Below are 21,023 nucleotides of genomic sequence, written 5' to 3'. Positions count from 1 at the left end.
CTTTCTTGCCAGAAATGGACAACCGAAATACAGACTCAAGACAAAAAAAGGATGCATACAAGGACAGTCAGCAGCAAGGCTTGGATTTTGGGATCCGTGAGGACTTCCTCATCCAGGAGAACGTTGGATTCAGATACCGATACTTTCCGGAGGTGGGGATGTTGCTGGGGCGATATCCTTTGCGTTTCTGCAAGAAGGAAGGAAAATATTTAATAGAGGGGGGGAAAGTCTAGTTATTATGCAACCAAAAGAAAACTGCTTGCATTGGTTGCAAAACAGACTGTGATCTCCAGTGAGAAAGGGAGCATAGATCATGAGAGAGAATGCTGATGAAGTATCCTGGAGGGCTTGGGTTCAGATTTCAACCATAGAGAAACCATTTAGCCTCAGCCAAATAATCAGTCCCATAATTTGGTTGGAGATTAAGACTGACCCCCAGCCCTCCCCGCATCATAATCCTTTCTCTAAATCACAATATACACAACTAGTAACCAGGTCAATGAGCCTGGATTATTACCCATTTCATAATCATTTTCTGCTACTCTCCTCATTTTGGGCGGCGTGGTGGTCCCCGATTCCATTTCTTGCCTTTTCGGCGCTTTCGTGTCCGATATCAAGTGGTCAAAGCTCTTCCTTGTACCTGTTTAAACAGAAGCAAAATCTGTGAGAATCAATGAAAATGAAACCAACAAACCTCTGCGCACGCATATCCCTGTTTGTTTCCTACCTGAACAAAGATTATGGCCACATGATTGTGGCTGAAAAGCACACACCAAGCACACTGGAAAGAAGATCAGCACAGATTTCCTTTCTTTCACTGTGGCACATGCAGGGTTTTTAAAGACACCGCACTGACCCACCCCCATAATGCAAAACTGTCACTTGTGGGAATTGCTAGGGCATGTCTGCACATCAGCCTTCTTCACTGAGGGCCCACCCTGAGACCTTTGCTCCCCTTCTCCAACCTTCACAGATAGAATCACAGAATCATAGAGTTGGAAGAGACCACAAGGGCCATCCAGTTTAACCCCTGCCATGCAGGAACTCTTAGTAAAGGGAGTCCCTGCATGGCAGTAAGAGTTGGGTGATACTTCCCACTCACCTAGTAGTTTTTTAGTGTTGGCTTGAGAAGGCTGCCCCATATCCAGACTCATGGACTTCCGTGTGCGTGGACTGATCTGGCCCACCGTTGGATAGTTGGCAGCCAGGTGTCTGTCAGAGCTTTTGGGAGAAGACCACGGCTGGTTTTCCCTTAGTGTCCTGGAAGAAATGAGAAGCCAATCTAAGTTTAAAAAACAAACAAACATGTGCAACCATCTATATCACCTCTTACGACAACAGCACATCAAGGCAGGCAAGCACCATTCATTCTCTTTCCTTCAAATGCAGACTGTTTTTGACACTCTCTCAGGGTGTTCTCTGCCATACACCATGACCTTCTCTTTATCATAGCCTTATTCCCAGATTACAAAAGGTTAAATGTGAGGGGCTTGGTTGAAATCTACTCCCACTTTCCCCTCTGCTTCTGGATTGCACCCCTGTAGCTTCATCATCCAGCAACATACAACCACTTTCTTCTGAGTTCCTTGTTCTCAACAGTCCATCAAAACAATAGCAACTCGATGCAGGATCTAAGGTCCAAAACACACTGCAGAAATAATCCAGTCTGGAATCGCTTTAAATGCCCTAGTTCAACGCTAGGGAACTATAGTATTTGTGACACATTTAGCCTTGTCTGTCAGAGACCTCTTGTGCCACAATGAGCTACAGTTCCCAGAATCTCCTAGCATTGAGCCAAGGCACCTAAAGCAGCCCCGAACTGGATTATTTCTGCAGGGTGCTTTGGACCCAAGTTAAAAGAACCACCCTGTGAGAATGAGGCCTGTTACAGACTGCCAAAATAAAGCTGCTTCAGGTCTCTTTGGAGATATGCTGTTTAAATGATGCATGGGTCCTAAGAGTCTAGAGGTCGCACCAAAGCCACACTCCATTCTTAAGCACTGGAGTGCAGCTTTGGTGCAGCTTTCGGATTCTTAGGATGCATGCATCATTTAAACAGCATACCTCCAAAGAGACCCCAAGCAGCTTTATTTTGGCAGTCTGTAACAGGCCTGAGTTATGTAAAACTGGCCACCTCCTCTAGCAAAATGTTAAAAGAGACACTGACCTACAGCTGGTGTCACTGTGATGTATGGGGTATGTCTCCATGGGGACATTCTCCATCGAAATATCGGTCAGCAGGAGAGACTTCCGATGCTTGAGGCTGCATCGACTTCGGACCTCTTCGGACACAGTTAGTAAAGCTGAACGGACAAAAAGGTGCAAACAGGTGCATAACGTGAATACATCACAACAGAAATCTGGCAAGCAAGACTGCATTTATTCATGTTACAGTGAAAGCCCAGAGACTAGATGCTAAGCTACTTAGTTGCTGCCTTTAACAAAATAAATGATTTCAGTCCTGAAGGCCTCAAAGAGAGACCAGAACTGCAAAGCTGGGATGAAACAAGTTGAGAAGGGTTTCGGGTGGTCTGAAAGTTGGACTTCATTGCCTTGCATGACATCTGGCTCTCTCCCCTGGAGCAAAACCAATAGTGCCACATAAGCACAAGGCAGTCAAATGTGCTTACTTTGCATAACTGCTAATGACTGCAAAGTTCAGCAGAGGAGCTGGCTCATGCGGCAGCAACCTTGCTGCTGCTAAATAGAATAAAGCCTTGTGCAGAGACTTCAGTGCCATCAATATTGGATAGAAAACTGGCCAGCAAGCTCCCGCTCACTCAAGTTAGGCATAACTTGGAGCTATTACTATAACAGTACCTAGGTTAGTTATCTTTTCAGTGCTGTGGAGGAGGTGGAAAATGTGGAATCTCCCTATGAGGTCCAAATGAGAATAACTAAAAACATGATCAAACCAATAACATCCAAATAACGATCCCTTTCTCAGGCCAACCAAAATGCCCAATTACATCTTGCAAGCTTTCGAAGTTGCACTGGCTTCTTCACCAGGCAAACAGGAGAAAGAAATTGAAGATGTTAGTCCTAGGCCTGCATTTTCTGTTTCTGGTCTTAATTCAGATGGTAGGGAGGGCTATCTGCAAGCTGGCACCTTTCCCCCAGATGTGTTTTTGGATTTCAAGATACAGTGGTGCCTCGGGTTACGAAATTAATTCGTTCCGCCGCGGCGTTCGTAACCCGATGCATTTCGCAAGCCGAAAAGGGCTTTACGTTAGCGCTGGCAAGCCGCGCGTTTGAATTTCGCGCCGAAAAAAAATTCGTAACCCGAAAAAACCTTCGTATCCCGGAACAGTTTTTTCCAATGGAACTTTTTCGTATCCTGGAAATTTCGTAACGCGATCAATTCGTATCCCGGGGTACCACTGTACCACATTTTAGCCGTTACAGGGGAATCCTATGGAAAGAGCCAGTGCATTGGGACCTTGCCGTCTGAGGCTTCTGCCTCCAACAAAAGTAAAGCATTTTTTTCTAATATTGGCACTGACTGGCATGCTTTGCACACCACTTAATGTTTTCCTGATGCAAAACATGGAGACTTCTTGAGAAATTCAGTGTCCTCTACCTACACAGGAGCCTGTGACTTTACAAAGGAAGGAAATGTGCTGGATTCCAAGGAAACATCTCCTTTGAATTGCAAATGGACATAACATTTCCTTGACCACATGGCCAAAAGGAGGATTTTGCTTGGCCCAATAAAGGTATCATTGGCCTGAGACAGACAGGCCAAAATAAAGCTGCTTCAAGTTACTTTGGAGGTATGCTGTTTAAATGATACATGCATCCTAAGAATCCAGAAGCCGGACCAAAGCCACGCTCCAGTCCTAAGGACTGGAGTCTTAGGATGCATACATCATTGAAACACCATACCTCTAAAGAGACTCAAAGCAGCTTTATTTTGGCCTGTCTGTATAGGGCCATTGTTGGATGAATTTGCTACCCCTAAATGTTTTTTAAAAGCATGATAGTGATCCAGACTTTAGAAGCAACTGGCCTCAGCTCCAATGAGAAAGAAATGAAGATGCAGTGACAGATGCAGGACTGCATCCTTTTCCTTCCCTTAAGAGACCAGAGCAGCCACATCTTCAACATCTCAGTTGCCTTCCCCTGTCCCAAGCAGCAATAGCTTGCGTAGAGTATAGTCCCCTGTGTCTGGTTCAAAAAAGTATTGTGTGTGTGTCACTAACAGGACTGAATGCAAGGAATTCAATTACTGTATATATTTGACTATAAGTTGACCTCATGTATAAGTTGAAGGCAGGTTTTGGGGGCAAAATTATGGATTTTGATATGTCCCTTGGATAAGTCGAGAGCAAAACCTAGGGACTTGCAACAATGGATCTAAATGATGAAGCAAAGTGAAACAATGCAAAAAAATATATACAAAAGTATGGCAAGCATAACTGTTTTCGAATGGAGGAGAGATGAGGGGAGGCCAGTGCTTCCAGAACAGTGTGATTCTTGCCTTTCACCAGGGGATGGTTCCCTTTTTAATAAGAGGTAATGTATAATATTTTATTGATAAGTCGACTTAGGTTTTTGGGGTCAATTTTTTGCCTAAAATTTCTAGGCTTATACATGAGTATATATAAAGTATGTGTATGTATGTCACTAACAATGAACTCTGTAGCTGCTTTGAGTCCTTGTCTTCCCATAACTTAGCACTGGCATCACTACATCACACCGGCGCTCTCCTTTCACAGCCCACATTTTGTTACACAACAGAGAGGTTCAAAGCCGATACACCAAGAAGCCTGGATTGGATACAAGCCAAAGAGATTTGGGGTTTTTTACCTGCAAGGTAAGCCACACTCTGGGTATTCACCTCAAACTTGTCACAGTTCCTGTGTTTGTTAACCAGAGCGAGGAGCGTGTGCAGAATCCGTATGGTCCTTGCTGCAATGGTTGCAGAGGGATGCCGGTAGCCTGAAGAAATAAATATTGCATTAAGCAGACCGTTATACGAAAGGAAACGAAGATCACACTTTGAAAAGGATTTACAGATTGCAAGGACATGAAATACATTGCAGAGCCTTTCATGAGAACGGGGACAGCACTGTAAACAGGGACTGAAATGTTTACAGAGCTATAAGCTGATAAAAGGCGCCTCTATAGACTGGAAGGAAGAATTCAATTGCCAAAAAGCAGCCAACACGTTTTCTTGATCTTCGTTTTGCTGATAAATCACGTCAGGAATGGGCAAGACCATCGAGATTACTACTTTTGACTGTTCCACAATATAAACCCTCCTTCTAACTAAAGAAGCAACAGGATCAGGATCCCTGCTGTGCTAGCTCTCCACTTGCAAAGACAGTGGGGCGTTCAAGAATATGGTCCTTCACCTCCACCTTCTAGTGCTCTCAGCAACGGATGAGGAGAAGCAAACTGACAATCACTTGAGAGTTTCATGATAATGAAGAATTATTTCTTTATCCTATATATTAGGCACAGTCATATATAACTAACTGAAACTATCTCCTCCCCGCACAAAAATGACCCAAACCGTTATGAGTGCCAAGCAATGAGCTCCAGTCCCCAAAGTTCCTTTCAGCCCATCTATTTCATGCCCAACAGACTCCCCTGCTCTGATTTCCTTTTTTAATTTTCTCCTTGATCTGTCTCTCCTCAGCTTCTTCTCTCCGTAAGACCATCATAGGAGGATTGTTGTTGTTTGGCTCCCTTGCTCTTTCCCTTACACTTACATGTCATAGGAAGAAAAGGAATATTTTTATCTTGAATTCCTTGGCTGTAGAGCTCCCAGTGGGGATCCTGTATTCTTCATGTGTGTGCCTTCAAGTCATTTCCGACTCTATGGCGAACCTATCATGCAGATATCTTGGCTAGATTTGTGCAATGGAGGTTTGCCATTCCCTTCCCTGAGGCTGAGAGCATGTAACCAGCCCAAGATCACCCAGTGGGTTTCATGGTCAAACTGGGAATCAAACCTTAGTCTCCAGAGGTCCAGTCCAACACTCAAACCACTATGCCATGCTTCATGGCAGCGAAGCGTAAAGAATGTGGAATACGTTTGAGGCATCTTCAACATTTTGTTCTTTCTAGATTAATACATGGACTGAATACTGTTATCCTTCTGACTGGGCACTTTCCTGAAATCTGTGGTGCAGTCTTTGGCTCAAAAACACATACAGAATATGAATTTTAGGGGACAGTACAATCATCTGAAATGTGAATTTTCATGCTTTCAGAAAAACCCACGCAGACTGATGAAAGAACGAGATACAACAGACATGATTATGAATAGACATGCAAAAACAACAGGGATTGGAAATTGGCCGATCTCTCCATTGCTTTATGCATTCACTATTACAGAAGAAAAGAACAGATGTACAAATTTCAGATTAGAAATCAAAAGATCAAGCTTGTTTTCTGATGCTCCAGAGACAAGGAGCAATGGATTCAAACTACAGGAAAAGAGATTCCACCTCAACATTAGGAAGAACCTCCTGACAATAAGAGCTGTTCGATAGTGAAAGGCGCTGCCAGAAAAATTTCCAACCTGCAACCATTAGCGAGAACGCTCAAACACAAACATAGATAGTTTGGGTCTCGAGTGAATGTAACTAATCAGATGCTAGTTCGATGGAATATGTTAGGTATGAGTTTTCGAAACGATTTTCTGAAAGCCTGGCCCATAACATGACCCCCCGCCACGAACCTGATGGAGAAACATAGGCCTGTTCCAGACAGCCAAAATAAAGCTGCTTCGAGTCACAGTGGAGATATGGTGTTTGAATGATGCATGCGTCCTAAGAGACCAGAAGCCACACCAAAGCCATGCTCCAGTCCTTAGGGCTGAAGTGTGGCTTTGGTGCGACTTCTGGACTCTTAGGATGCATGCATCATTGAAACACCATACCTCCACTGTGATTCGAAGCAGCTTTATTTTGGCTGTCTGTAACAGGCCATAGAGTGAGCTGAGCATTTCTATCATTTGTGGGGCACCTCTTCTTCCTCATATAAGAGAACCCTCTCCATCCAAATAACTGGAATTGAGAACAAGAACATGAGCCTTCTTGGTTGCCTTCCTACCTTTGAGCAGATGCCCCACAAGTGCAAAGTTGAAGTTAGAGTTGAAATTGAGTCCCACAAAGTGGTCCATCTGCTTGCAGTGCCACTCCAGAGGCCTTCTGATCTCCATGAACACTTCTTCGGGGCTCTGTAGAAAAGCCAAAGTAGAGTTACTGGGATTCAGCTAGGGGAGGATTCATATGTATTACACTAGATGATATACTTCAGTAATGAATATAGCTAACTCTGAAGATGCCAGAAACAGATGCTGGCAAAACATCAGGAATAAACTCTTCTAGAACATGACCACACGGCCCGAAAAACCCACAAAAAAATATGGATGCCGGCCACGAAAGCCTTCGACTTCACAATATAGCCAGCTGTTACCCAAGTGAAACATGTTCAGTGATCCAGAAAAGATGGTTCCATTTAATCGGGCAGATTACCTTTAGATTTTAAAAAGGGTTGATGGACTGCAGGTGGCCAGTGCCATACTAAAAGAAGCATCTCTTTTCTGACTGAGAGATAAGGATGCCACGTGGATACACAGGTTTTATGGGGAGATAATTTTAACACATCTCGTTTCATTTATATGTCACATTTCTTCCAAGGAATGTGGAAAAACCTATGTAACATTAGCCCATTTTTTAAAATGTTCACAACAACCTTGTGAACCGTCTCAAGGTTACCCAGTGTATTTCATGGCTGGATCAGATTTTGAACCTGAACTTCCATAATCCATGTCTGCCGTTCTAACCGCTTCATCGCACAACCTATTTGCTGGGACTGTCTTGGAGTAAAAATTGCAAAGCAGAGGTCAGGCAACATGTAGTGTCTCCTTCCTGCAATTTTTGAGAGGGGAGGAGAAGGTGGATAGCAGCAGTGGGCTTCTCAGATACTCTCAGAAACTCAGGATTTCTGGTTGACGGGATGCTTGGTGCTACTCCCAATACTATGGCCCCATACAGACAGGCCAAAATAAAGCTGCTTCGGGTCACTTTGGAGATATGCTGTTTAAATGATGCATGCATCCTAAGAGTCTGGAAGCCATGCGAAAGCCATGCTCCAGTCCTAAGATCTGAAGTGTGACTTTGGTGTGGCTTCATGACTCTTAGGACGCATGCATCACTTAAACAGTATACCTCCAAAGTGACCCGAAGCAGCTTTATTTTGGCCTGTCTGTACAGGCCCTATAGTAGCTAAGAAGGTCACTCAACCTTTCTTTCTCATCCAGTCATAACACCAAAACAAAGCTGATCCTGGAAATCTAAAAGGATATTGAGGAAATGGCTTTACAGGGTGTGCTTCCTAGGACAAGTTTCCCTGGCCTTCAATGTTTTACTTTATCGGCAGCCCCGCTTTCACTGGGGCTCATCTAGGCTCACAACATTGTTTTTAGAGCCTCTTATGATAACCTTTACAGAAGTGGAAGGAATTTTACTTCCTGTACTGTATTTCACAAAGCTTTGGTACTAAATACTCAACCTTTCGCACAAGAGAACGCCACTCAGTTCTTTAAATCAGTTTCGCCCCCGACAAAGGAGACTGAGACTGCCTGGCAAAAGCCTTTTCACACTTGTTCTGTTTTGATAAATGATAACAAAATAAATGAATGCTATGTTTTCCAGGTTACTTACTTTGTCGTTGAAGACCCGAAGGTTGTCCAGCGTATGGAGATTTTGTTCAAGGAGCGCAGTGCCTGCCGAATACAGATTGACTTCGTCCAGCTGCAAGACGGCCATGGCCACCCAGAAAAGGGCCTTGTGCATTGGCGAGTCCTGGGTTAGAATTGGGGGCGAGAGAAGCAATATCAATGTTAAGTGCAAAAAACCATTCAGCTATGAAAGACAAAAAACAGATGCACGTTGAGATAAAAAGGTTTGTTCAGTTATGGTGGAAAGAGACAGGCAAGAGAACTAATAGCACACCTGCAGATCTACCGCAATGTCTTAGCATCCCCAACCAGGTCCTAAAACATGGCTAACTTGAAGCATGCTGATGAGAAGAATGTGGCACACGTTTAAGTGCAGGATGCCACAGAGCGCTCAGAGAAAACCTTCCTTCCTACCAAACTGGGAACTCACTCATCATACACATTCTCATACATTGCAAACCAATGCTGCGGATATGTGGACACCCAGATACCGTTGAACGCTAACTCCCGCCGATAGTCAAACATAATGGGAGCTGGAGCTTAACAACATTCAGAAGATGTATGACTTTGCCACACTTGTTCTGCGCCTTTTTGATTATGAGAGAGGGTTGTTCCTCCAATTTTAATCCACGAAGAAAAGAGTATAGCGACTGCCAAGATGTGTGGGAAATACGAAGCTAGTCTGGCAAAGAAAAGGAAACAGTGTGGAAAAATGAGGGTGTTGCTGGAATAAATCCAAGGTGAGTGTACAAAACATACACTTGATGCGCTGAAATGACTAACCAGGAAATGAAGTAGAGAAATGGAGAAGGTGGGGCGAACATATCCCATTTGACCCTTGTGTCTAAAGCAATTCGTACTCAATTACATGTACCAGATACGTAATGAGTAGAAGCTTAAATTCCCCCTTTGGTCGAAAAGAGAGGAAGACAGGAAGCGAATACGAATTGCAGTTACAGTGTCCCTTCATTTGGATGATTCAAATGAAATACAGTTGGCCCCCTGCGTCCATGGATTTTGCTTGGAAATGTTTTAAAAATCAATGCATTTCAAAAAACAAACCTGGATTTGACCGTTTTACTCTGCCATTATAAATAATGGGATTTGAACATCCAGGGATTTTGGTATCCACGGTATGTGTGTGTCTGTGTCCAGGAACCAAATCCCAGCAGATAGCAAGGGCCCGCTGTACTCCATCATGCACACCTTGAAGTCATCTTCTCTTTACACACATGGCACTACAGAATAAGTTGGAAACCACGGCAATTTACCTTATTGAGGAGCGGCTGCAGCTTGGTTAGTGCTATCACTGTGGCTTCTATTAGAACTTGGCTATTGTAGTTGTCGGGGCCTTTCAAGCAGCTCTCGAGACCCTGTAGTTGATAAAGAGAAAAAAGAGTATTCAGCTTGGGAGAGGAAAAAGCACGGCCCCTTTCCCCGCTATGAATGCTTCAGAAGATCCTTTACACAGGCTTTTGATATCAGTAAGAGGCCTGCCCCTCTTCTGCTTCAGTCAGTCTTGAACACTTTGGTTAAAACAAGCTCTCTCAGTATTCATTTGGACATCAAAACCCTTCACTTGAGATCTAATAAGTACGCTGGTGGAGTGCAAGTCTCTGCCAGCATGCTTTTGCCCTTCGCTGGGGGCACAGGCTTGTTCTTGCTGCTCTTGCGCATCCAGAGAAAATGTGAGGGCAGCCTGAATGTGTCTGCATGCACCTCTGAAGGCAGTTGGTAGCCAAGAAGGCAAAGCTGGGCCTAGGAACACTCCAGCTGCGGTTGCACAGCTGGAGTGTATGGTGTTGTGCACTGTGGTACAAAATACCTCTTTCCACACTGTCAAAACTAAATACACAGGATTAACCAGGGATTTTGCCTGCTGGGATTCTAACCCTATTTCCCACTTAACCATTTTTTAAAACCTTCCTCATATATTCATACCAACCATACCCTTGTTCACACCTCCCTTCATCCCTCTCCTGTTCCACTTCTCCCTCATCTTGCCTTCCGTCTCACTCTTCCGTCTTCTTCATATTGCTCTCACTTATCCCCTTTTCCTTCCTTTCACCATTCTACAAATCATCCTCTTCCTCACGCCTTCTCACTTACTCTAACCTTCTAATCACGTATCTAAACATTATTACTCTTACATCAATATGGATGTGTCGCATACACTCAGCCTTTTAACTCCCTTCTCCTGCCGAGTGAAACTTCTTTCTTCTCCTCTTCCCCTTCATCTGGCGTGTGTGTGTCACAATTCTACCTATTTGTATAAAAATCCAAGTCCCACAACAACAACACATGTCTGTTTCACTCCGCTGGCCTGCCAAGTCCGTTCTGAATATCTCACATTCTCTAAATCTGCTAGTAGCAAAAGTTGCTCGCATTATACTCTGGGAACTGAAAAGCAACAAAACGCGCCTCCAAACTGAAAAAAGAAAGGTCAGAAGACCAAATACATACATAATTAAGTCTATCAGAAGATATAAACTATTATTTATCTTAGCCATAAATGATTAACACTAAAAGTGCTATGTGTGCAACCGATATTATTGGCATGGAAGTGTGCAATGACTGCGCTGTGAGTTGTTATGCAATGTGTCATCTGCCTAGCATCCTGGTAAACTATGACATATATGTCTGTCTAAGTTTGCTCAACATTTACATAGCAGCAGGTTCACTGAGGGCCTACACAGTGTATTCTTTTAAGGACTCCAACGTGTAGCACAACAACAACATGTCTGTTTTACTCAGCTGATGGAAATTATTCCCATGCAAAGTCTGCATGTGATTAGTGTGAGTTGTTATGCAATGTGTTAGCTGTCCAGCATCCTAGTGAACTATGACATACAGTTCCCTCTAAGTTTCCTCATCGTTTACCCTGCACTACGCTCACTGAGCATCTACATACTGTGTTCCTTTCAGGTTCCAACATGTGGCAGCTTCATATCTGTACACTTGTTATAATGTTGGGATTTATCTTAGGAGGGCGATTTCCAGGACCCCCTCCTATCAGACATCTGGAGGAGAAGGCTTGTTGGTGACTGCAACCACCACCTTTATCTCCTTCAAATGCAGGCCATTCCAAGCTTTGGACTATGGAGGGCTATAAAGGGTCACCGATAAAAAAGCATGGCAGTGTTTGCCCGGCCATGCCACATGGTGGTGGCATAGCCAGTTGCTTGCAGGAAACATAACATGAGGTGCAAGAAGAGAAGCATCCTTACACTTTGGGGAAAGTCCCAGATTTGGCTATGGTTCACCAGTATGTCTGCTCAATTTGCGTTCTGGGTGTTTACTGCAGTAGCCCTAGGTCTCACTGTGGTGTAAGAGTCACCACAGATAACTCTACTGAAAGACTGTTTATCAGCCTGCCTCCCTCAAATGTCACTTGTAGGTAGCTACTGCATCATAGAGTCATAGTTAAAAGGGCCATCATTATGGCCTGTTACAGACTGCCAAAATAAAGCTGCTTCGGGTCTCTTTGGAGCTATGCTATTTAAATGATGCATGGGTCCTAAGAGTCCGGAGGTTGCGCCAAAGCCACACTCCATTCCTAAGCACCGGAGTGCAGCTTTGGTGCAGCTTCTGGATTGTTAGGATGCATGCATCATTTAAATAGCATACCTCCAAAGAGACCTGAAGCAGCTTTATTTTGGCAGTCTGTAACAGGCCTATATCACCAAAAAAAAGCCTCTGCCATGAAGGCCACAGTAGAGGGAGAGATGGGATGCAGGGACATTTTCCATTCCATAAGTAATGCTAGAAGACCAGTTTACTCCTCTTTTTCTTGTTCTCAATTTCAGTTGGTCATTATAGTAATGGCTACTTAAATTAACCGGATCTTGAGCTAGGCTTTCCCTGACTTTCTTCCCTTTTGTTTTAAAGCATGTAATCCTGTGATAATGACCAACCCCGCTTCCTATTTGTCATATGTAAGCTGCTCTGGGGGTCTTTCCTTTTTGTAAGTTTGCAAGCATGCTGTAAAGTCTAACAAACCGAAACTTACAATTGTCCCCTGGCATGCGAAGAGGACCTGAAACTGAGAGCTTTCTATACATAGCGCTTGGCACGCAGACAGGACTTCAGAAATATATCACAGGAGAAATGGAAAATGTGCGGCCGCTTGCCTTCGTCATTAATAAAAATCCAACAGGGCAGAACTTCCTCAACTGCATTCAGAGCCATATGAAAGCAAAAGCTGCCAAAAAAACTGAAGAGCGCCAAAATAGGTACACACCTTGCTAAGAATCCGGATGATTTGCTTTATCTGTCCGTGAGACACTCGCTTACTGATACACCCAAAGACGACAAGTGCTCTTGGTTGGAGGGACGGATTATACTGGAATGCAAACCTGTACGGGGGGGAGAGCCATTTATTAAAGAGGTATTTACGAGAAGGAACCCATCAAAGAAATTTGGTTGTGATGACAGTAAATGGGATCGAGAAGCAGCGATATGACAAAGACATGCCATCTGACATAACCTACTTTTGAGCTAGTTCCGTCCACTGGTCGAGCCACTTGCAGGTTGGAATATCTCTCATGCATGCCTACGGAAAAACCAAAAGTAATGTTGTTTGGGCACTTCATGTCAATGTAAGGGCATTTAAGCAATTTAAGGTGTTCCCTACTTGATTCTAGATACCTAGAGAACAACTGTGTTTAGCATTTTCTTGTTCCACTAACCGATAATGACAGCCACCCACCTATGAATAAATTGTACTCTGACTATAGTTGCATGTTGAACTGAGATGCTGAGTTGTAAAATAATGTACAGTCCTCCATCCCCCTCCATGCGCCTCATGCACGGCTGATCTTCACCTATAACAGACTGGAATGGCTGAGCTCTGACTTGAAACAGCGGCCTCTGCCAAGAGCTTTGTTTTGAAGGCTTCGCCATGTCACATCCACACACAAAACTCACTAGAAGTAATAAACCCAGGGATCAGAGAACAAGATGGGCTTGAGCCTCTCTTCCCAATGCATTGCTTTGGAATTTTACAGGTAAAAAACGAAACAGGGAAATCGAAGGCTTTCACGGCCGGCATCCATAGGTTTTTTGTGGGTTTTTCGGGCAATGTGGTCATGTTCTAGAAGAGTTTGGCCTGTTACAGACTGCCAAAATAAGGCTGCTTCGGGTCTCTTTGGAGGTATGCTGTTTAAATGATGCATGCATCCTAAGAATCCGGAAGCTGCACCAAAGCTGCACTCCAGTGCTTAGGAATGGAGTGTGGCTTTGGCATGGCCTCCGGACTCTTAGGACCCATGCATCATTTAAACAGCATACCTCCAAAGAGACCTGAAGCAGCTTTATTTTGGCAGTCTGTAACAGGCCATAGTTTCTGATGTTTTTTGCCAGCACCTGTGGCTGGCATCTTCAGATAAAACAGGGAAACATGAATAAGGATGTTCCTTTGCTGAAGTGGCACAATCCACATTATCACTTTATTCTGCCTGTGTATAATCGAGGCAAATAGTTACCACTCACTGCTAGCAAAGTCATGATATTTTCATTTTTAATGCTCTGTCATAGTAAACATCACCCACTAGAACTAAAATGTCCTCAAATACAAACCAATGTGCTCTTATTTTTCAGCACCATGGATTAAAATCTGCTGTTGAGGTTGAGCAAAGCAACTCCTTTTTTGGGGCTGAGTAAGCTACCAATTCAAATTCCACACCTCTAGGCTTCACCTGAGTTCATGCCTCCATAGGACCCCGGCCCATCGTACCTCCATAATCTCAAGCAAGGCCTCTGTGACCGTTTCCAGGGATGTCAGTGCAAACGTTTCCCTCTCGTAGGAGCCAGGAGAGAAGGAGCGGTCTCGGTAACTGGACCGGAAGGCGATGACAGCGGCCGACTTCACTTTGCTTATCCCAAACAACAAGTAGAACTTGGGCAGGGAGAACTCGGTTAAGCTGAGTCTCAAGACCTGTTTGGTCTCCTCTGTTAAAGGAAATGCAGACAAACTGAGCGTCATGCCAAGATTTTACATAGAAACACAAGTGTGCACATACCCGGGAACAAAACATTCTGTGACTTGGACTAAAGTGAGGTTAGCTCATGGAAATGTCCTTTCCCCGATCTTACATCTAAGGATTCATTCTGGCATGCCTCTCCTCTTTCTTTTTACCTGGTCCTGAATCAAGGTCCACTAAGTCTCCCAGGCATGCAACACATTTCTTCAGCATTTCCATTCCTCACTTCCCCAAATCCCAGCATATTTAGTCTGCAAAATTCCCCAAAGGTTGGAGATGGGGTTCCTTGTATCCGCTCCAGGTCTAAAGGCTTCCTTCAGCCGAATTTCAGCCCTGACTTTCCTGGCTCTCTTTTAGCATCTGATAGCACTGTCTCCTCTGCTCCTGCTGTTCTTATAGAGCAAAAGGAACACAAATAAAGACAAATGCCTTCCGACTGGTTCTTAGGCTGCTTTGGGGACAAAGACTGGCCTCTTCTTTCTAGCCTCTATGATGCAGATGTAAGCAGAATTTATGCCAATTCTGTGAACTGGCACAAAACAGCAGAGCCGCAATGCCCCAGGCATCAGTAATGGCAGGGATTAACATCATTTAAGAAATAACCTGGTCAGGCCTGTCTGCAGCTAAAACCACCCCATCTCACACCAGGGTTTCTTCTGAGGCTGAAATCCATCTAAACTCTAATGCTGTCATACCATCTAACATCCTAATATCATCATATTTTTCCTTTTTCTGTATGATTTTCACACCTTTGCCTGATGAAGAACCCAGTGGAGTTTCAAAAGCCTGCAATGTGTATTTTGTACATTTTGCTTGGCCCCCATAAAGGCATCGCTGTTTTGCCGATTTGGGATGTTATTGTCTATCTATCCCAAACAACCGTAATGTAGTGACACTGAATTTGCACTCGAGGAGACAAAGGTTTAAATTTCTAATTTGCTTTAAGTGTCCTTATTATGATTATTTTCTGTTGCTTTGGCAAGGATAGGAAGGTGAGCACTTTTGTACACCAAGGACCAGTGGTGACTACTTTTGAAAATGTGCCTTGGGAACAGAAAAAAGGAACTTCCATGTCGCTTCCTCATTTCTGCGGCTTAAGACGAGTGAAGATTTGTTACCGTTTGTGACATGCCAAGACAAAAATGTTGCTCCGCATAGACACTTGCTGTCAATGTGCATACCAATGATTTCCTAAGCAGAGGCACAGCTTCACAGCATGCTACTTTTTCTAGTCGCATCCAAGGGAGCGCATGTGCAACAAACCAGACCCAACGGATGCAGTCAGTCATTTATTTGCATTATTTGAACTCCCTGTGGCAGACTGGGCTTTCAGTCAGAGAAAGACAGGTTTAATGCCACATGCGCAATTTTACAACCGTCTTAGCCTTCCCAGATCTCTGTGAGATATGTTGGAGTTTTAAAAAAGGAAAAGAGATTAAAACATCTGACGGAACAAACGCCATGCTATGGATCAGCTTTATGCCTCAAGTGTCTCTCCCAGATATATCATACTGGTTAAAATTAAGCAGTTTTGAAGGGCTACGTAGCCAAAAAGAAATCTGCTGGCTATTAAAAAGGTGAATGCACTTGCTCTCTACCTCAGGACCTGAAAAGGATAAAGCATCCAACTCAATTCTACACCAAAACAGGCTGGTCCTGTAAACCCAGATTTACCCTACGCACATTATAATACCGGCACATTTGTTCTAAGACTACAGTTGGCTCTCTGCATTTGCGGCTTTGACTTTTGTGGGTTTGATTATGTGCAGTTTTGATTCATACGTTCTCTCTAGGAATCTCTTTTAAGTCCTCCGCCACAATTCTGCTGGAAGTTGACCACAGAGTTGCGCTGGAGAAGTTCCTAGAGAGAACACTTCTCTAGGCATTTGTAGGTCCTCCAGCATGATTCTATGATCAACATCTGGCAAATGTTGACCATAGAGTGTAAAGTCAAAGGCTTTGATGGCCGGCATCCATAGATTTTTGTGGGTTTTTCGGACTATGTGGCCATGTTCTAGAAGAGTTTATTCCTGAGGTTTCGCCAGCAGCTGTGCCTGGCATCTTCAGAGAATCTGAAGAATCTACGTTGACCAGAAAGGATCTATGTTGACCACAGACTTGCACTGGAGGACCTAGAGAGATGTTTCCTTAGGTAAAAAGAATAGTGGTTTTTTTACTTGTGGTTCTTCTACATTTCTCTAACCCCGGTGAATATGGAGGGAACACTGTATTTCCATGTTTCTTTGGTTTGGAGAAGTTTGGAGGATGGCAGAGGAGCACTTCCTTGCCCCATAAATGGAAATGTCTTCTTTAACCTCTGGTTAAAGAAGACATTTATGGAAGACAGTGTTCTCTAGATAAGTCCACAAAACCCTCACTTTCTGTGTTTTCCTGGGAAGGCTTTTCTCCCAAAGGTGGGCAGGAATTTCTCAAATATCTTTATTTTAAACACTTAAAGTAAGTATTCTTTGCCCCCGGGGAGGTTGGAACGGCTGCCCTTGCTGCCCTTACATCAGCAGGCAAAGCTTTTAGAAAAGTAAAGTGCTTGCAGAAGGGCACTTGCCTTGTTTTAACTGTACTATTTTTTAACTGCATTCCCCTCCTTTTTAGATGTATGCTTTAAATTGTTTTAATATTGGGTTTTTGTGGGTTTATGTGGCCATGTTCTACAAGAGTACATTCCTGACCTTTCGCCGGCGTCTGTGGCTGGCATCTCCAGAAAATGTTTTAATGTTGTTAATAGTAATAGTAGTGCAGGGGGTTCTTTTCAACATGCCTTTGCATCCTCTGGGCCAATATAGGCCTAGGAAAGCCTCTAAACATTTAGCTCTACAACACTGTATGTTCCTTAGCCACAAAGACAGAAAGCCACCTGACAATTTGGGGGGGGGGGAGACCCCTCCAACATGATGGCACTGTTATCTGTGTCCCTAATTTATGGTAGGCAATAAACTGTACTCCACCTTAGTATGCTATAAAAAACAGTGGCAGGCGTGAATTGATTCTCTGGAGTCTGTGTCTTTAAATCCTGTACTAAAACCCCACTCTATAACTCAACCCAGGATTAAACAGCAGACTTGTGTACTGTGGCTTCGTAGAAACCGAAAAGGAGAAAAGAAAATGGGGAGCATCGCTGGCTGCAAGGAAAGACGTAAAGGTCAGAGCCTGGTCAGCAAATAAGGAACATAGGAATAATTAGCTATATATGAACAGGATGAATTTTTTTTGCTTATCTCAAAGGGATTTGCAGCACTGTACTATATATTAGGATCTGTGCAGCATTATTGGGGCTAAATCCACTTCAGAAACGATACGGTTTGACACCACTTCAACTGGCATGGCTCAATATTAAGGAATTCTGCAGACTGTATTTTGTTTTGGCATCAGAGCACAGCAGGCAAAGACTTTCTTGTTTAAGCAGGACTTCAACCTTAACTGACCAGAGCAGAGTATGGTCGACCCTCCTTATCCACGGATTTTTTTTATCCACGGATTCAAGCATTCACGGCTTGAAAATATTCAAAGAAAGTCCTCATTCCAAATAGCAAACCTTGATTTTTCCATTTTATATGAGGGACACCATTTTGCTCTGCTGTTATAAGCCTGTTACAGACTGCCAAAATAAAGCTGCTTGGGGTCTCTTTGGAGGTATGCTGTTTAAATGATGCATGCATCCTAAGAATCCGGAAGGTGCACCAAAGCTGCACTCCAGTGCTTAGGAATGGAGTGTGGCTTTGGCGCGACCTCCGGACTCTTAGGACCCATGCGTCATTTAAATAGCATGCCTCCAAAGAAACCCAAAGCATCTTTATTTTGGCAGACTGTAACAGGCCATATTCAATGGGACTTGAGCATCCACGGATTTTTATTATCCACGGGGGATCCTGGAACCAAACTCCAGTGGATGCCAAGGTCCCACTGTAATATCCGATTAGATGTGCCATTTTTTTTAGTATGCCATATATATTCTAAATGTTTCAACTTTAATGTCTTAAAAGCAGTGCATAAATTGCATGTGTAAACGCTTTTTAAACTTTTGTACTCCGTGTTGTTTCAGATGTTCTGTTTTAGTTTATATTGTAAGTCACCTTTGAGTCCCACTTGGGAGAAAAGTGGGATATAAATCAAATAAAGCAAGCAAGCCAGCAAATCACACTGGTTGCAATGGGAACTTTACGGAGCTAACTTAAACAGGATCCAACCCATTGTTTTGCAGACCGGGAAATTCATAGCCTGTGTGAGTGGCAGAGAAAAAGTACGTTGCAGTAGCCGTGATGATATCTATAGCCAAATAAAAGTAGCCAAAGGTCCAGACTTGACCGTTCAGCTAGATTTACACCTTACCTTGCCAACCATTTAAACTGTCCTGAGTCAGCGGCTAGGAAACAAGGCACAAGTGAAAAGTGTGATTAACTTTCAAAGTCAGTTAAAAACCATCTAACAAAGGACTTACCACTAAAGTGAAGCTGCGAACAAGTGCACAGAGAATGGATGATGTTGATGACCAGGCCATGGGTAGAAGCTCGAAGGGAAAGAGGACCAGTGGCCACCAAGAGAGTGACCACATGGAAGAGGTAGGGGAGATGTGCCGCCACATCGAGGGAATTGTTAAAGGAGAGCATCAGCATGTAACGGGCAAGAATGGCAATGTCATCCCACATCAGGTGCTGCTCTAATGTAGGGGTTGGAGACAGACAGGTCTTGTCGATAATTTTGCACATCCTTCCAATGACCTGAAAGGAATCAACCAAGCAGTTTTAGTGAAAAGCCTGCTACCTTTTATGGGACGACAAAAGCAGCAACTGCAACAATTTTTCTTGAAGAACAGAGGCATCTCAGCATCACTGGAGTGAATGCCCCTAAATTCAATGGCGTGAGTGGGCCTTTCTTTGTTGCATGCTCCTAGGTTTTACCCTCGACTTACCCATGGGTCATATCAAAATCCGTAATTTTGGCTCCAAAACATGCCCTCGACTTATACATGAGGCTGACTTATAGTCAAGTATATACGTTACATCTTTCCCATTCTTCGCATGCCTGTGAACACATTCCCAAGACCATGTTCTCACTCATTTAGAATCCCTCCTCAAAAAGCATTTCTTCCACAAAGTCTTTCAGCTTAACCTGTCATACTTTTCATCCCCAACTTTCATCGATCATATGGCACAACCCCTGCAAATGTACAGTTTTCACCCTGGGGAACCCTAGAAATGCGACAAGCATGCCTCTGCGGCGGACTTGATACTGAAATTACGTACATATGTACGCATTCTTGATGCTAATCTTTAAGCAAAGCAAAGCTTCGATAGCAGGAATAGTGTTTTTAAATCATGCTCATGAACTTTCCAGAAGCACATGGGTGGCTGCTGTTGGAAAGAACAGGCTGAGCTCTGGTAGGATCCCAACAGGGATCATCTTGTTCTTATTTCCTTCCATGGCAAACTGAAAAACACGCTGCCAGTGATGTTGTGATAGCTCTGTAGGAGTACTTGCTGTTCTAGCTGGGTAGGAAGATGGGGAAAGATCACAGAGCTGCCTTTCCTTAGGTTTCACTTTCAAATTTGTAGCCGGCATCTGAAGATTATAAGCCGCCTTGGATCCCATTTTAGGAGAAAATGTGCACTCAATCCATCAATCAATCAAGGGAGGATAAAAGTCAAGGGAAGATGAGTTCACTTCATCATACTATCGGTATTCAGATGTAGACAAGACACCGTCAAAACATTTAATTCAATTTAAAACGAACCACTTACTTTGCTGGAAACTAGTTTCACATTCCCAGAAGCCAGAGCTACAGCCGTGTCAGCCATAACCTCTGCTTTGATGGATCCTAATCCCCCTGTGGCACTGGTTTTGATAAAGCTGTCCAGCACCACATCAAGCAGATCAGTTATCTGTTAGAAAAGATAAGAAACCATTCATCAGTGATAAGAATTGAGAGTTCCTGCATGGCAGGTGGTTGGACTGGATGGCCCTTGTGGTCTCTTCCAACTCTATGATTCTATGATTCATATACACAAGGATTTCCGTTGAATCTCACAGGGGACTCTCCATAAGCCACCAACAGGAACAAGGGATCTGGCAGCTTTGGAACCCCCCAATGGGAATGCTTAACATGTATTTATTACATTATGACAATCGATGGATTTTCAGGATAAAATTCCTTTGAGTGGTCCAAAAATCAAACATGTAAAAAGTGATATTGACCAAAAAAATCACGGATAGAATTCTACGCAGAGAAAAAGCTAGGTCTCCCACAGGCAATGAGGAAGAATAATGCCTCCTTGCTATTAAATAACATGCTCACCTACCCTTTATCAGAGTGAATGGATTTCCAATACAGA

At 43.6% G+C, this 21,023-nt stretch overlaps 2 protein-coding genes across 16 annotated transcripts in view; both read right to left on the bottom strand.

Annotated features, from left to right (window-relative positions):
• Window positions 1-21,023, bottom strand: part of LOC121917114 (RNA-binding protein Musashi homolog 2-like) — a 911,933-nt gene that overhangs the window by 558,266 nt on the left and 332,644 nt on the right. The gene's annotated exons all lie outside the window — the stretch shown is intronic.
• Window positions 1-21,023, bottom strand: part of NF1 (neurofibromin 1) — a 353,409-nt gene that overhangs the window by 14,511 nt on the left and 317,875 nt on the right. For all 5 annotated transcript variants that reach the window (XM_042442781.1, XM_042442784.1, XM_042442782.1 and 2 more), the window contains 13 exons: window positions 20,433-20,573; window positions 19,133-19,412; window positions 14,433-14,647; window positions 13,189-13,250; window positions 12,939-13,053; window positions 9,970-10,071; window positions 8,682-8,822; window positions 7,066-7,192; window positions 4,810-4,941; window positions 2,168-2,303; window positions 1,103-1,260; window positions 518-640; window positions 60-187 (listed from right to left, as the gene is read on the bottom strand). In XM_042442781.1, coding sequence (XP_042298715.1) covers window positions 60-187; window positions 518-640; window positions 1,103-1,260; window positions 2,168-2,303; window positions 4,810-4,941; window positions 7,066-7,192; window positions 8,682-8,822; window positions 9,970-10,071; window positions 12,939-13,053; window positions 13,189-13,250; window positions 14,433-14,647; window positions 19,133-19,412; window positions 20,433-20,573 — 1,860 coding nt within the window. The remainder of the gene's footprint in view (window positions 1-59; window positions 188-517; window positions 641-1,102; window positions 1,261-2,167; window positions 2,304-4,809; window positions 4,942-7,065; window positions 7,193-8,681; window positions 8,823-9,969; window positions 10,072-12,938; window positions 13,054-13,188; window positions 13,251-14,432; window positions 14,648-19,132; window positions 19,413-20,432; window positions 20,574-21,023) is intronic.

The sequence above is a fragment of the Sceloporus undulatus genome, chromosome 11, assembly GCF_019175285.1.
Source record: "Sceloporus undulatus isolate JIND9_A2432 ecotype Alabama chromosome 11, SceUnd_v1.1, whole genome shotgun sequence".
Taxonomy (NCBI): Eukaryota; Metazoa; Chordata; class Lepidosauria; order Squamata; family Phrynosomatidae; genus Sceloporus; species Sceloporus undulatus.
The sequence above is the reverse complement of the archived record's forward strand: the minus strand, read 5'-3'. Positions and strand labels throughout refer to the sequence as shown.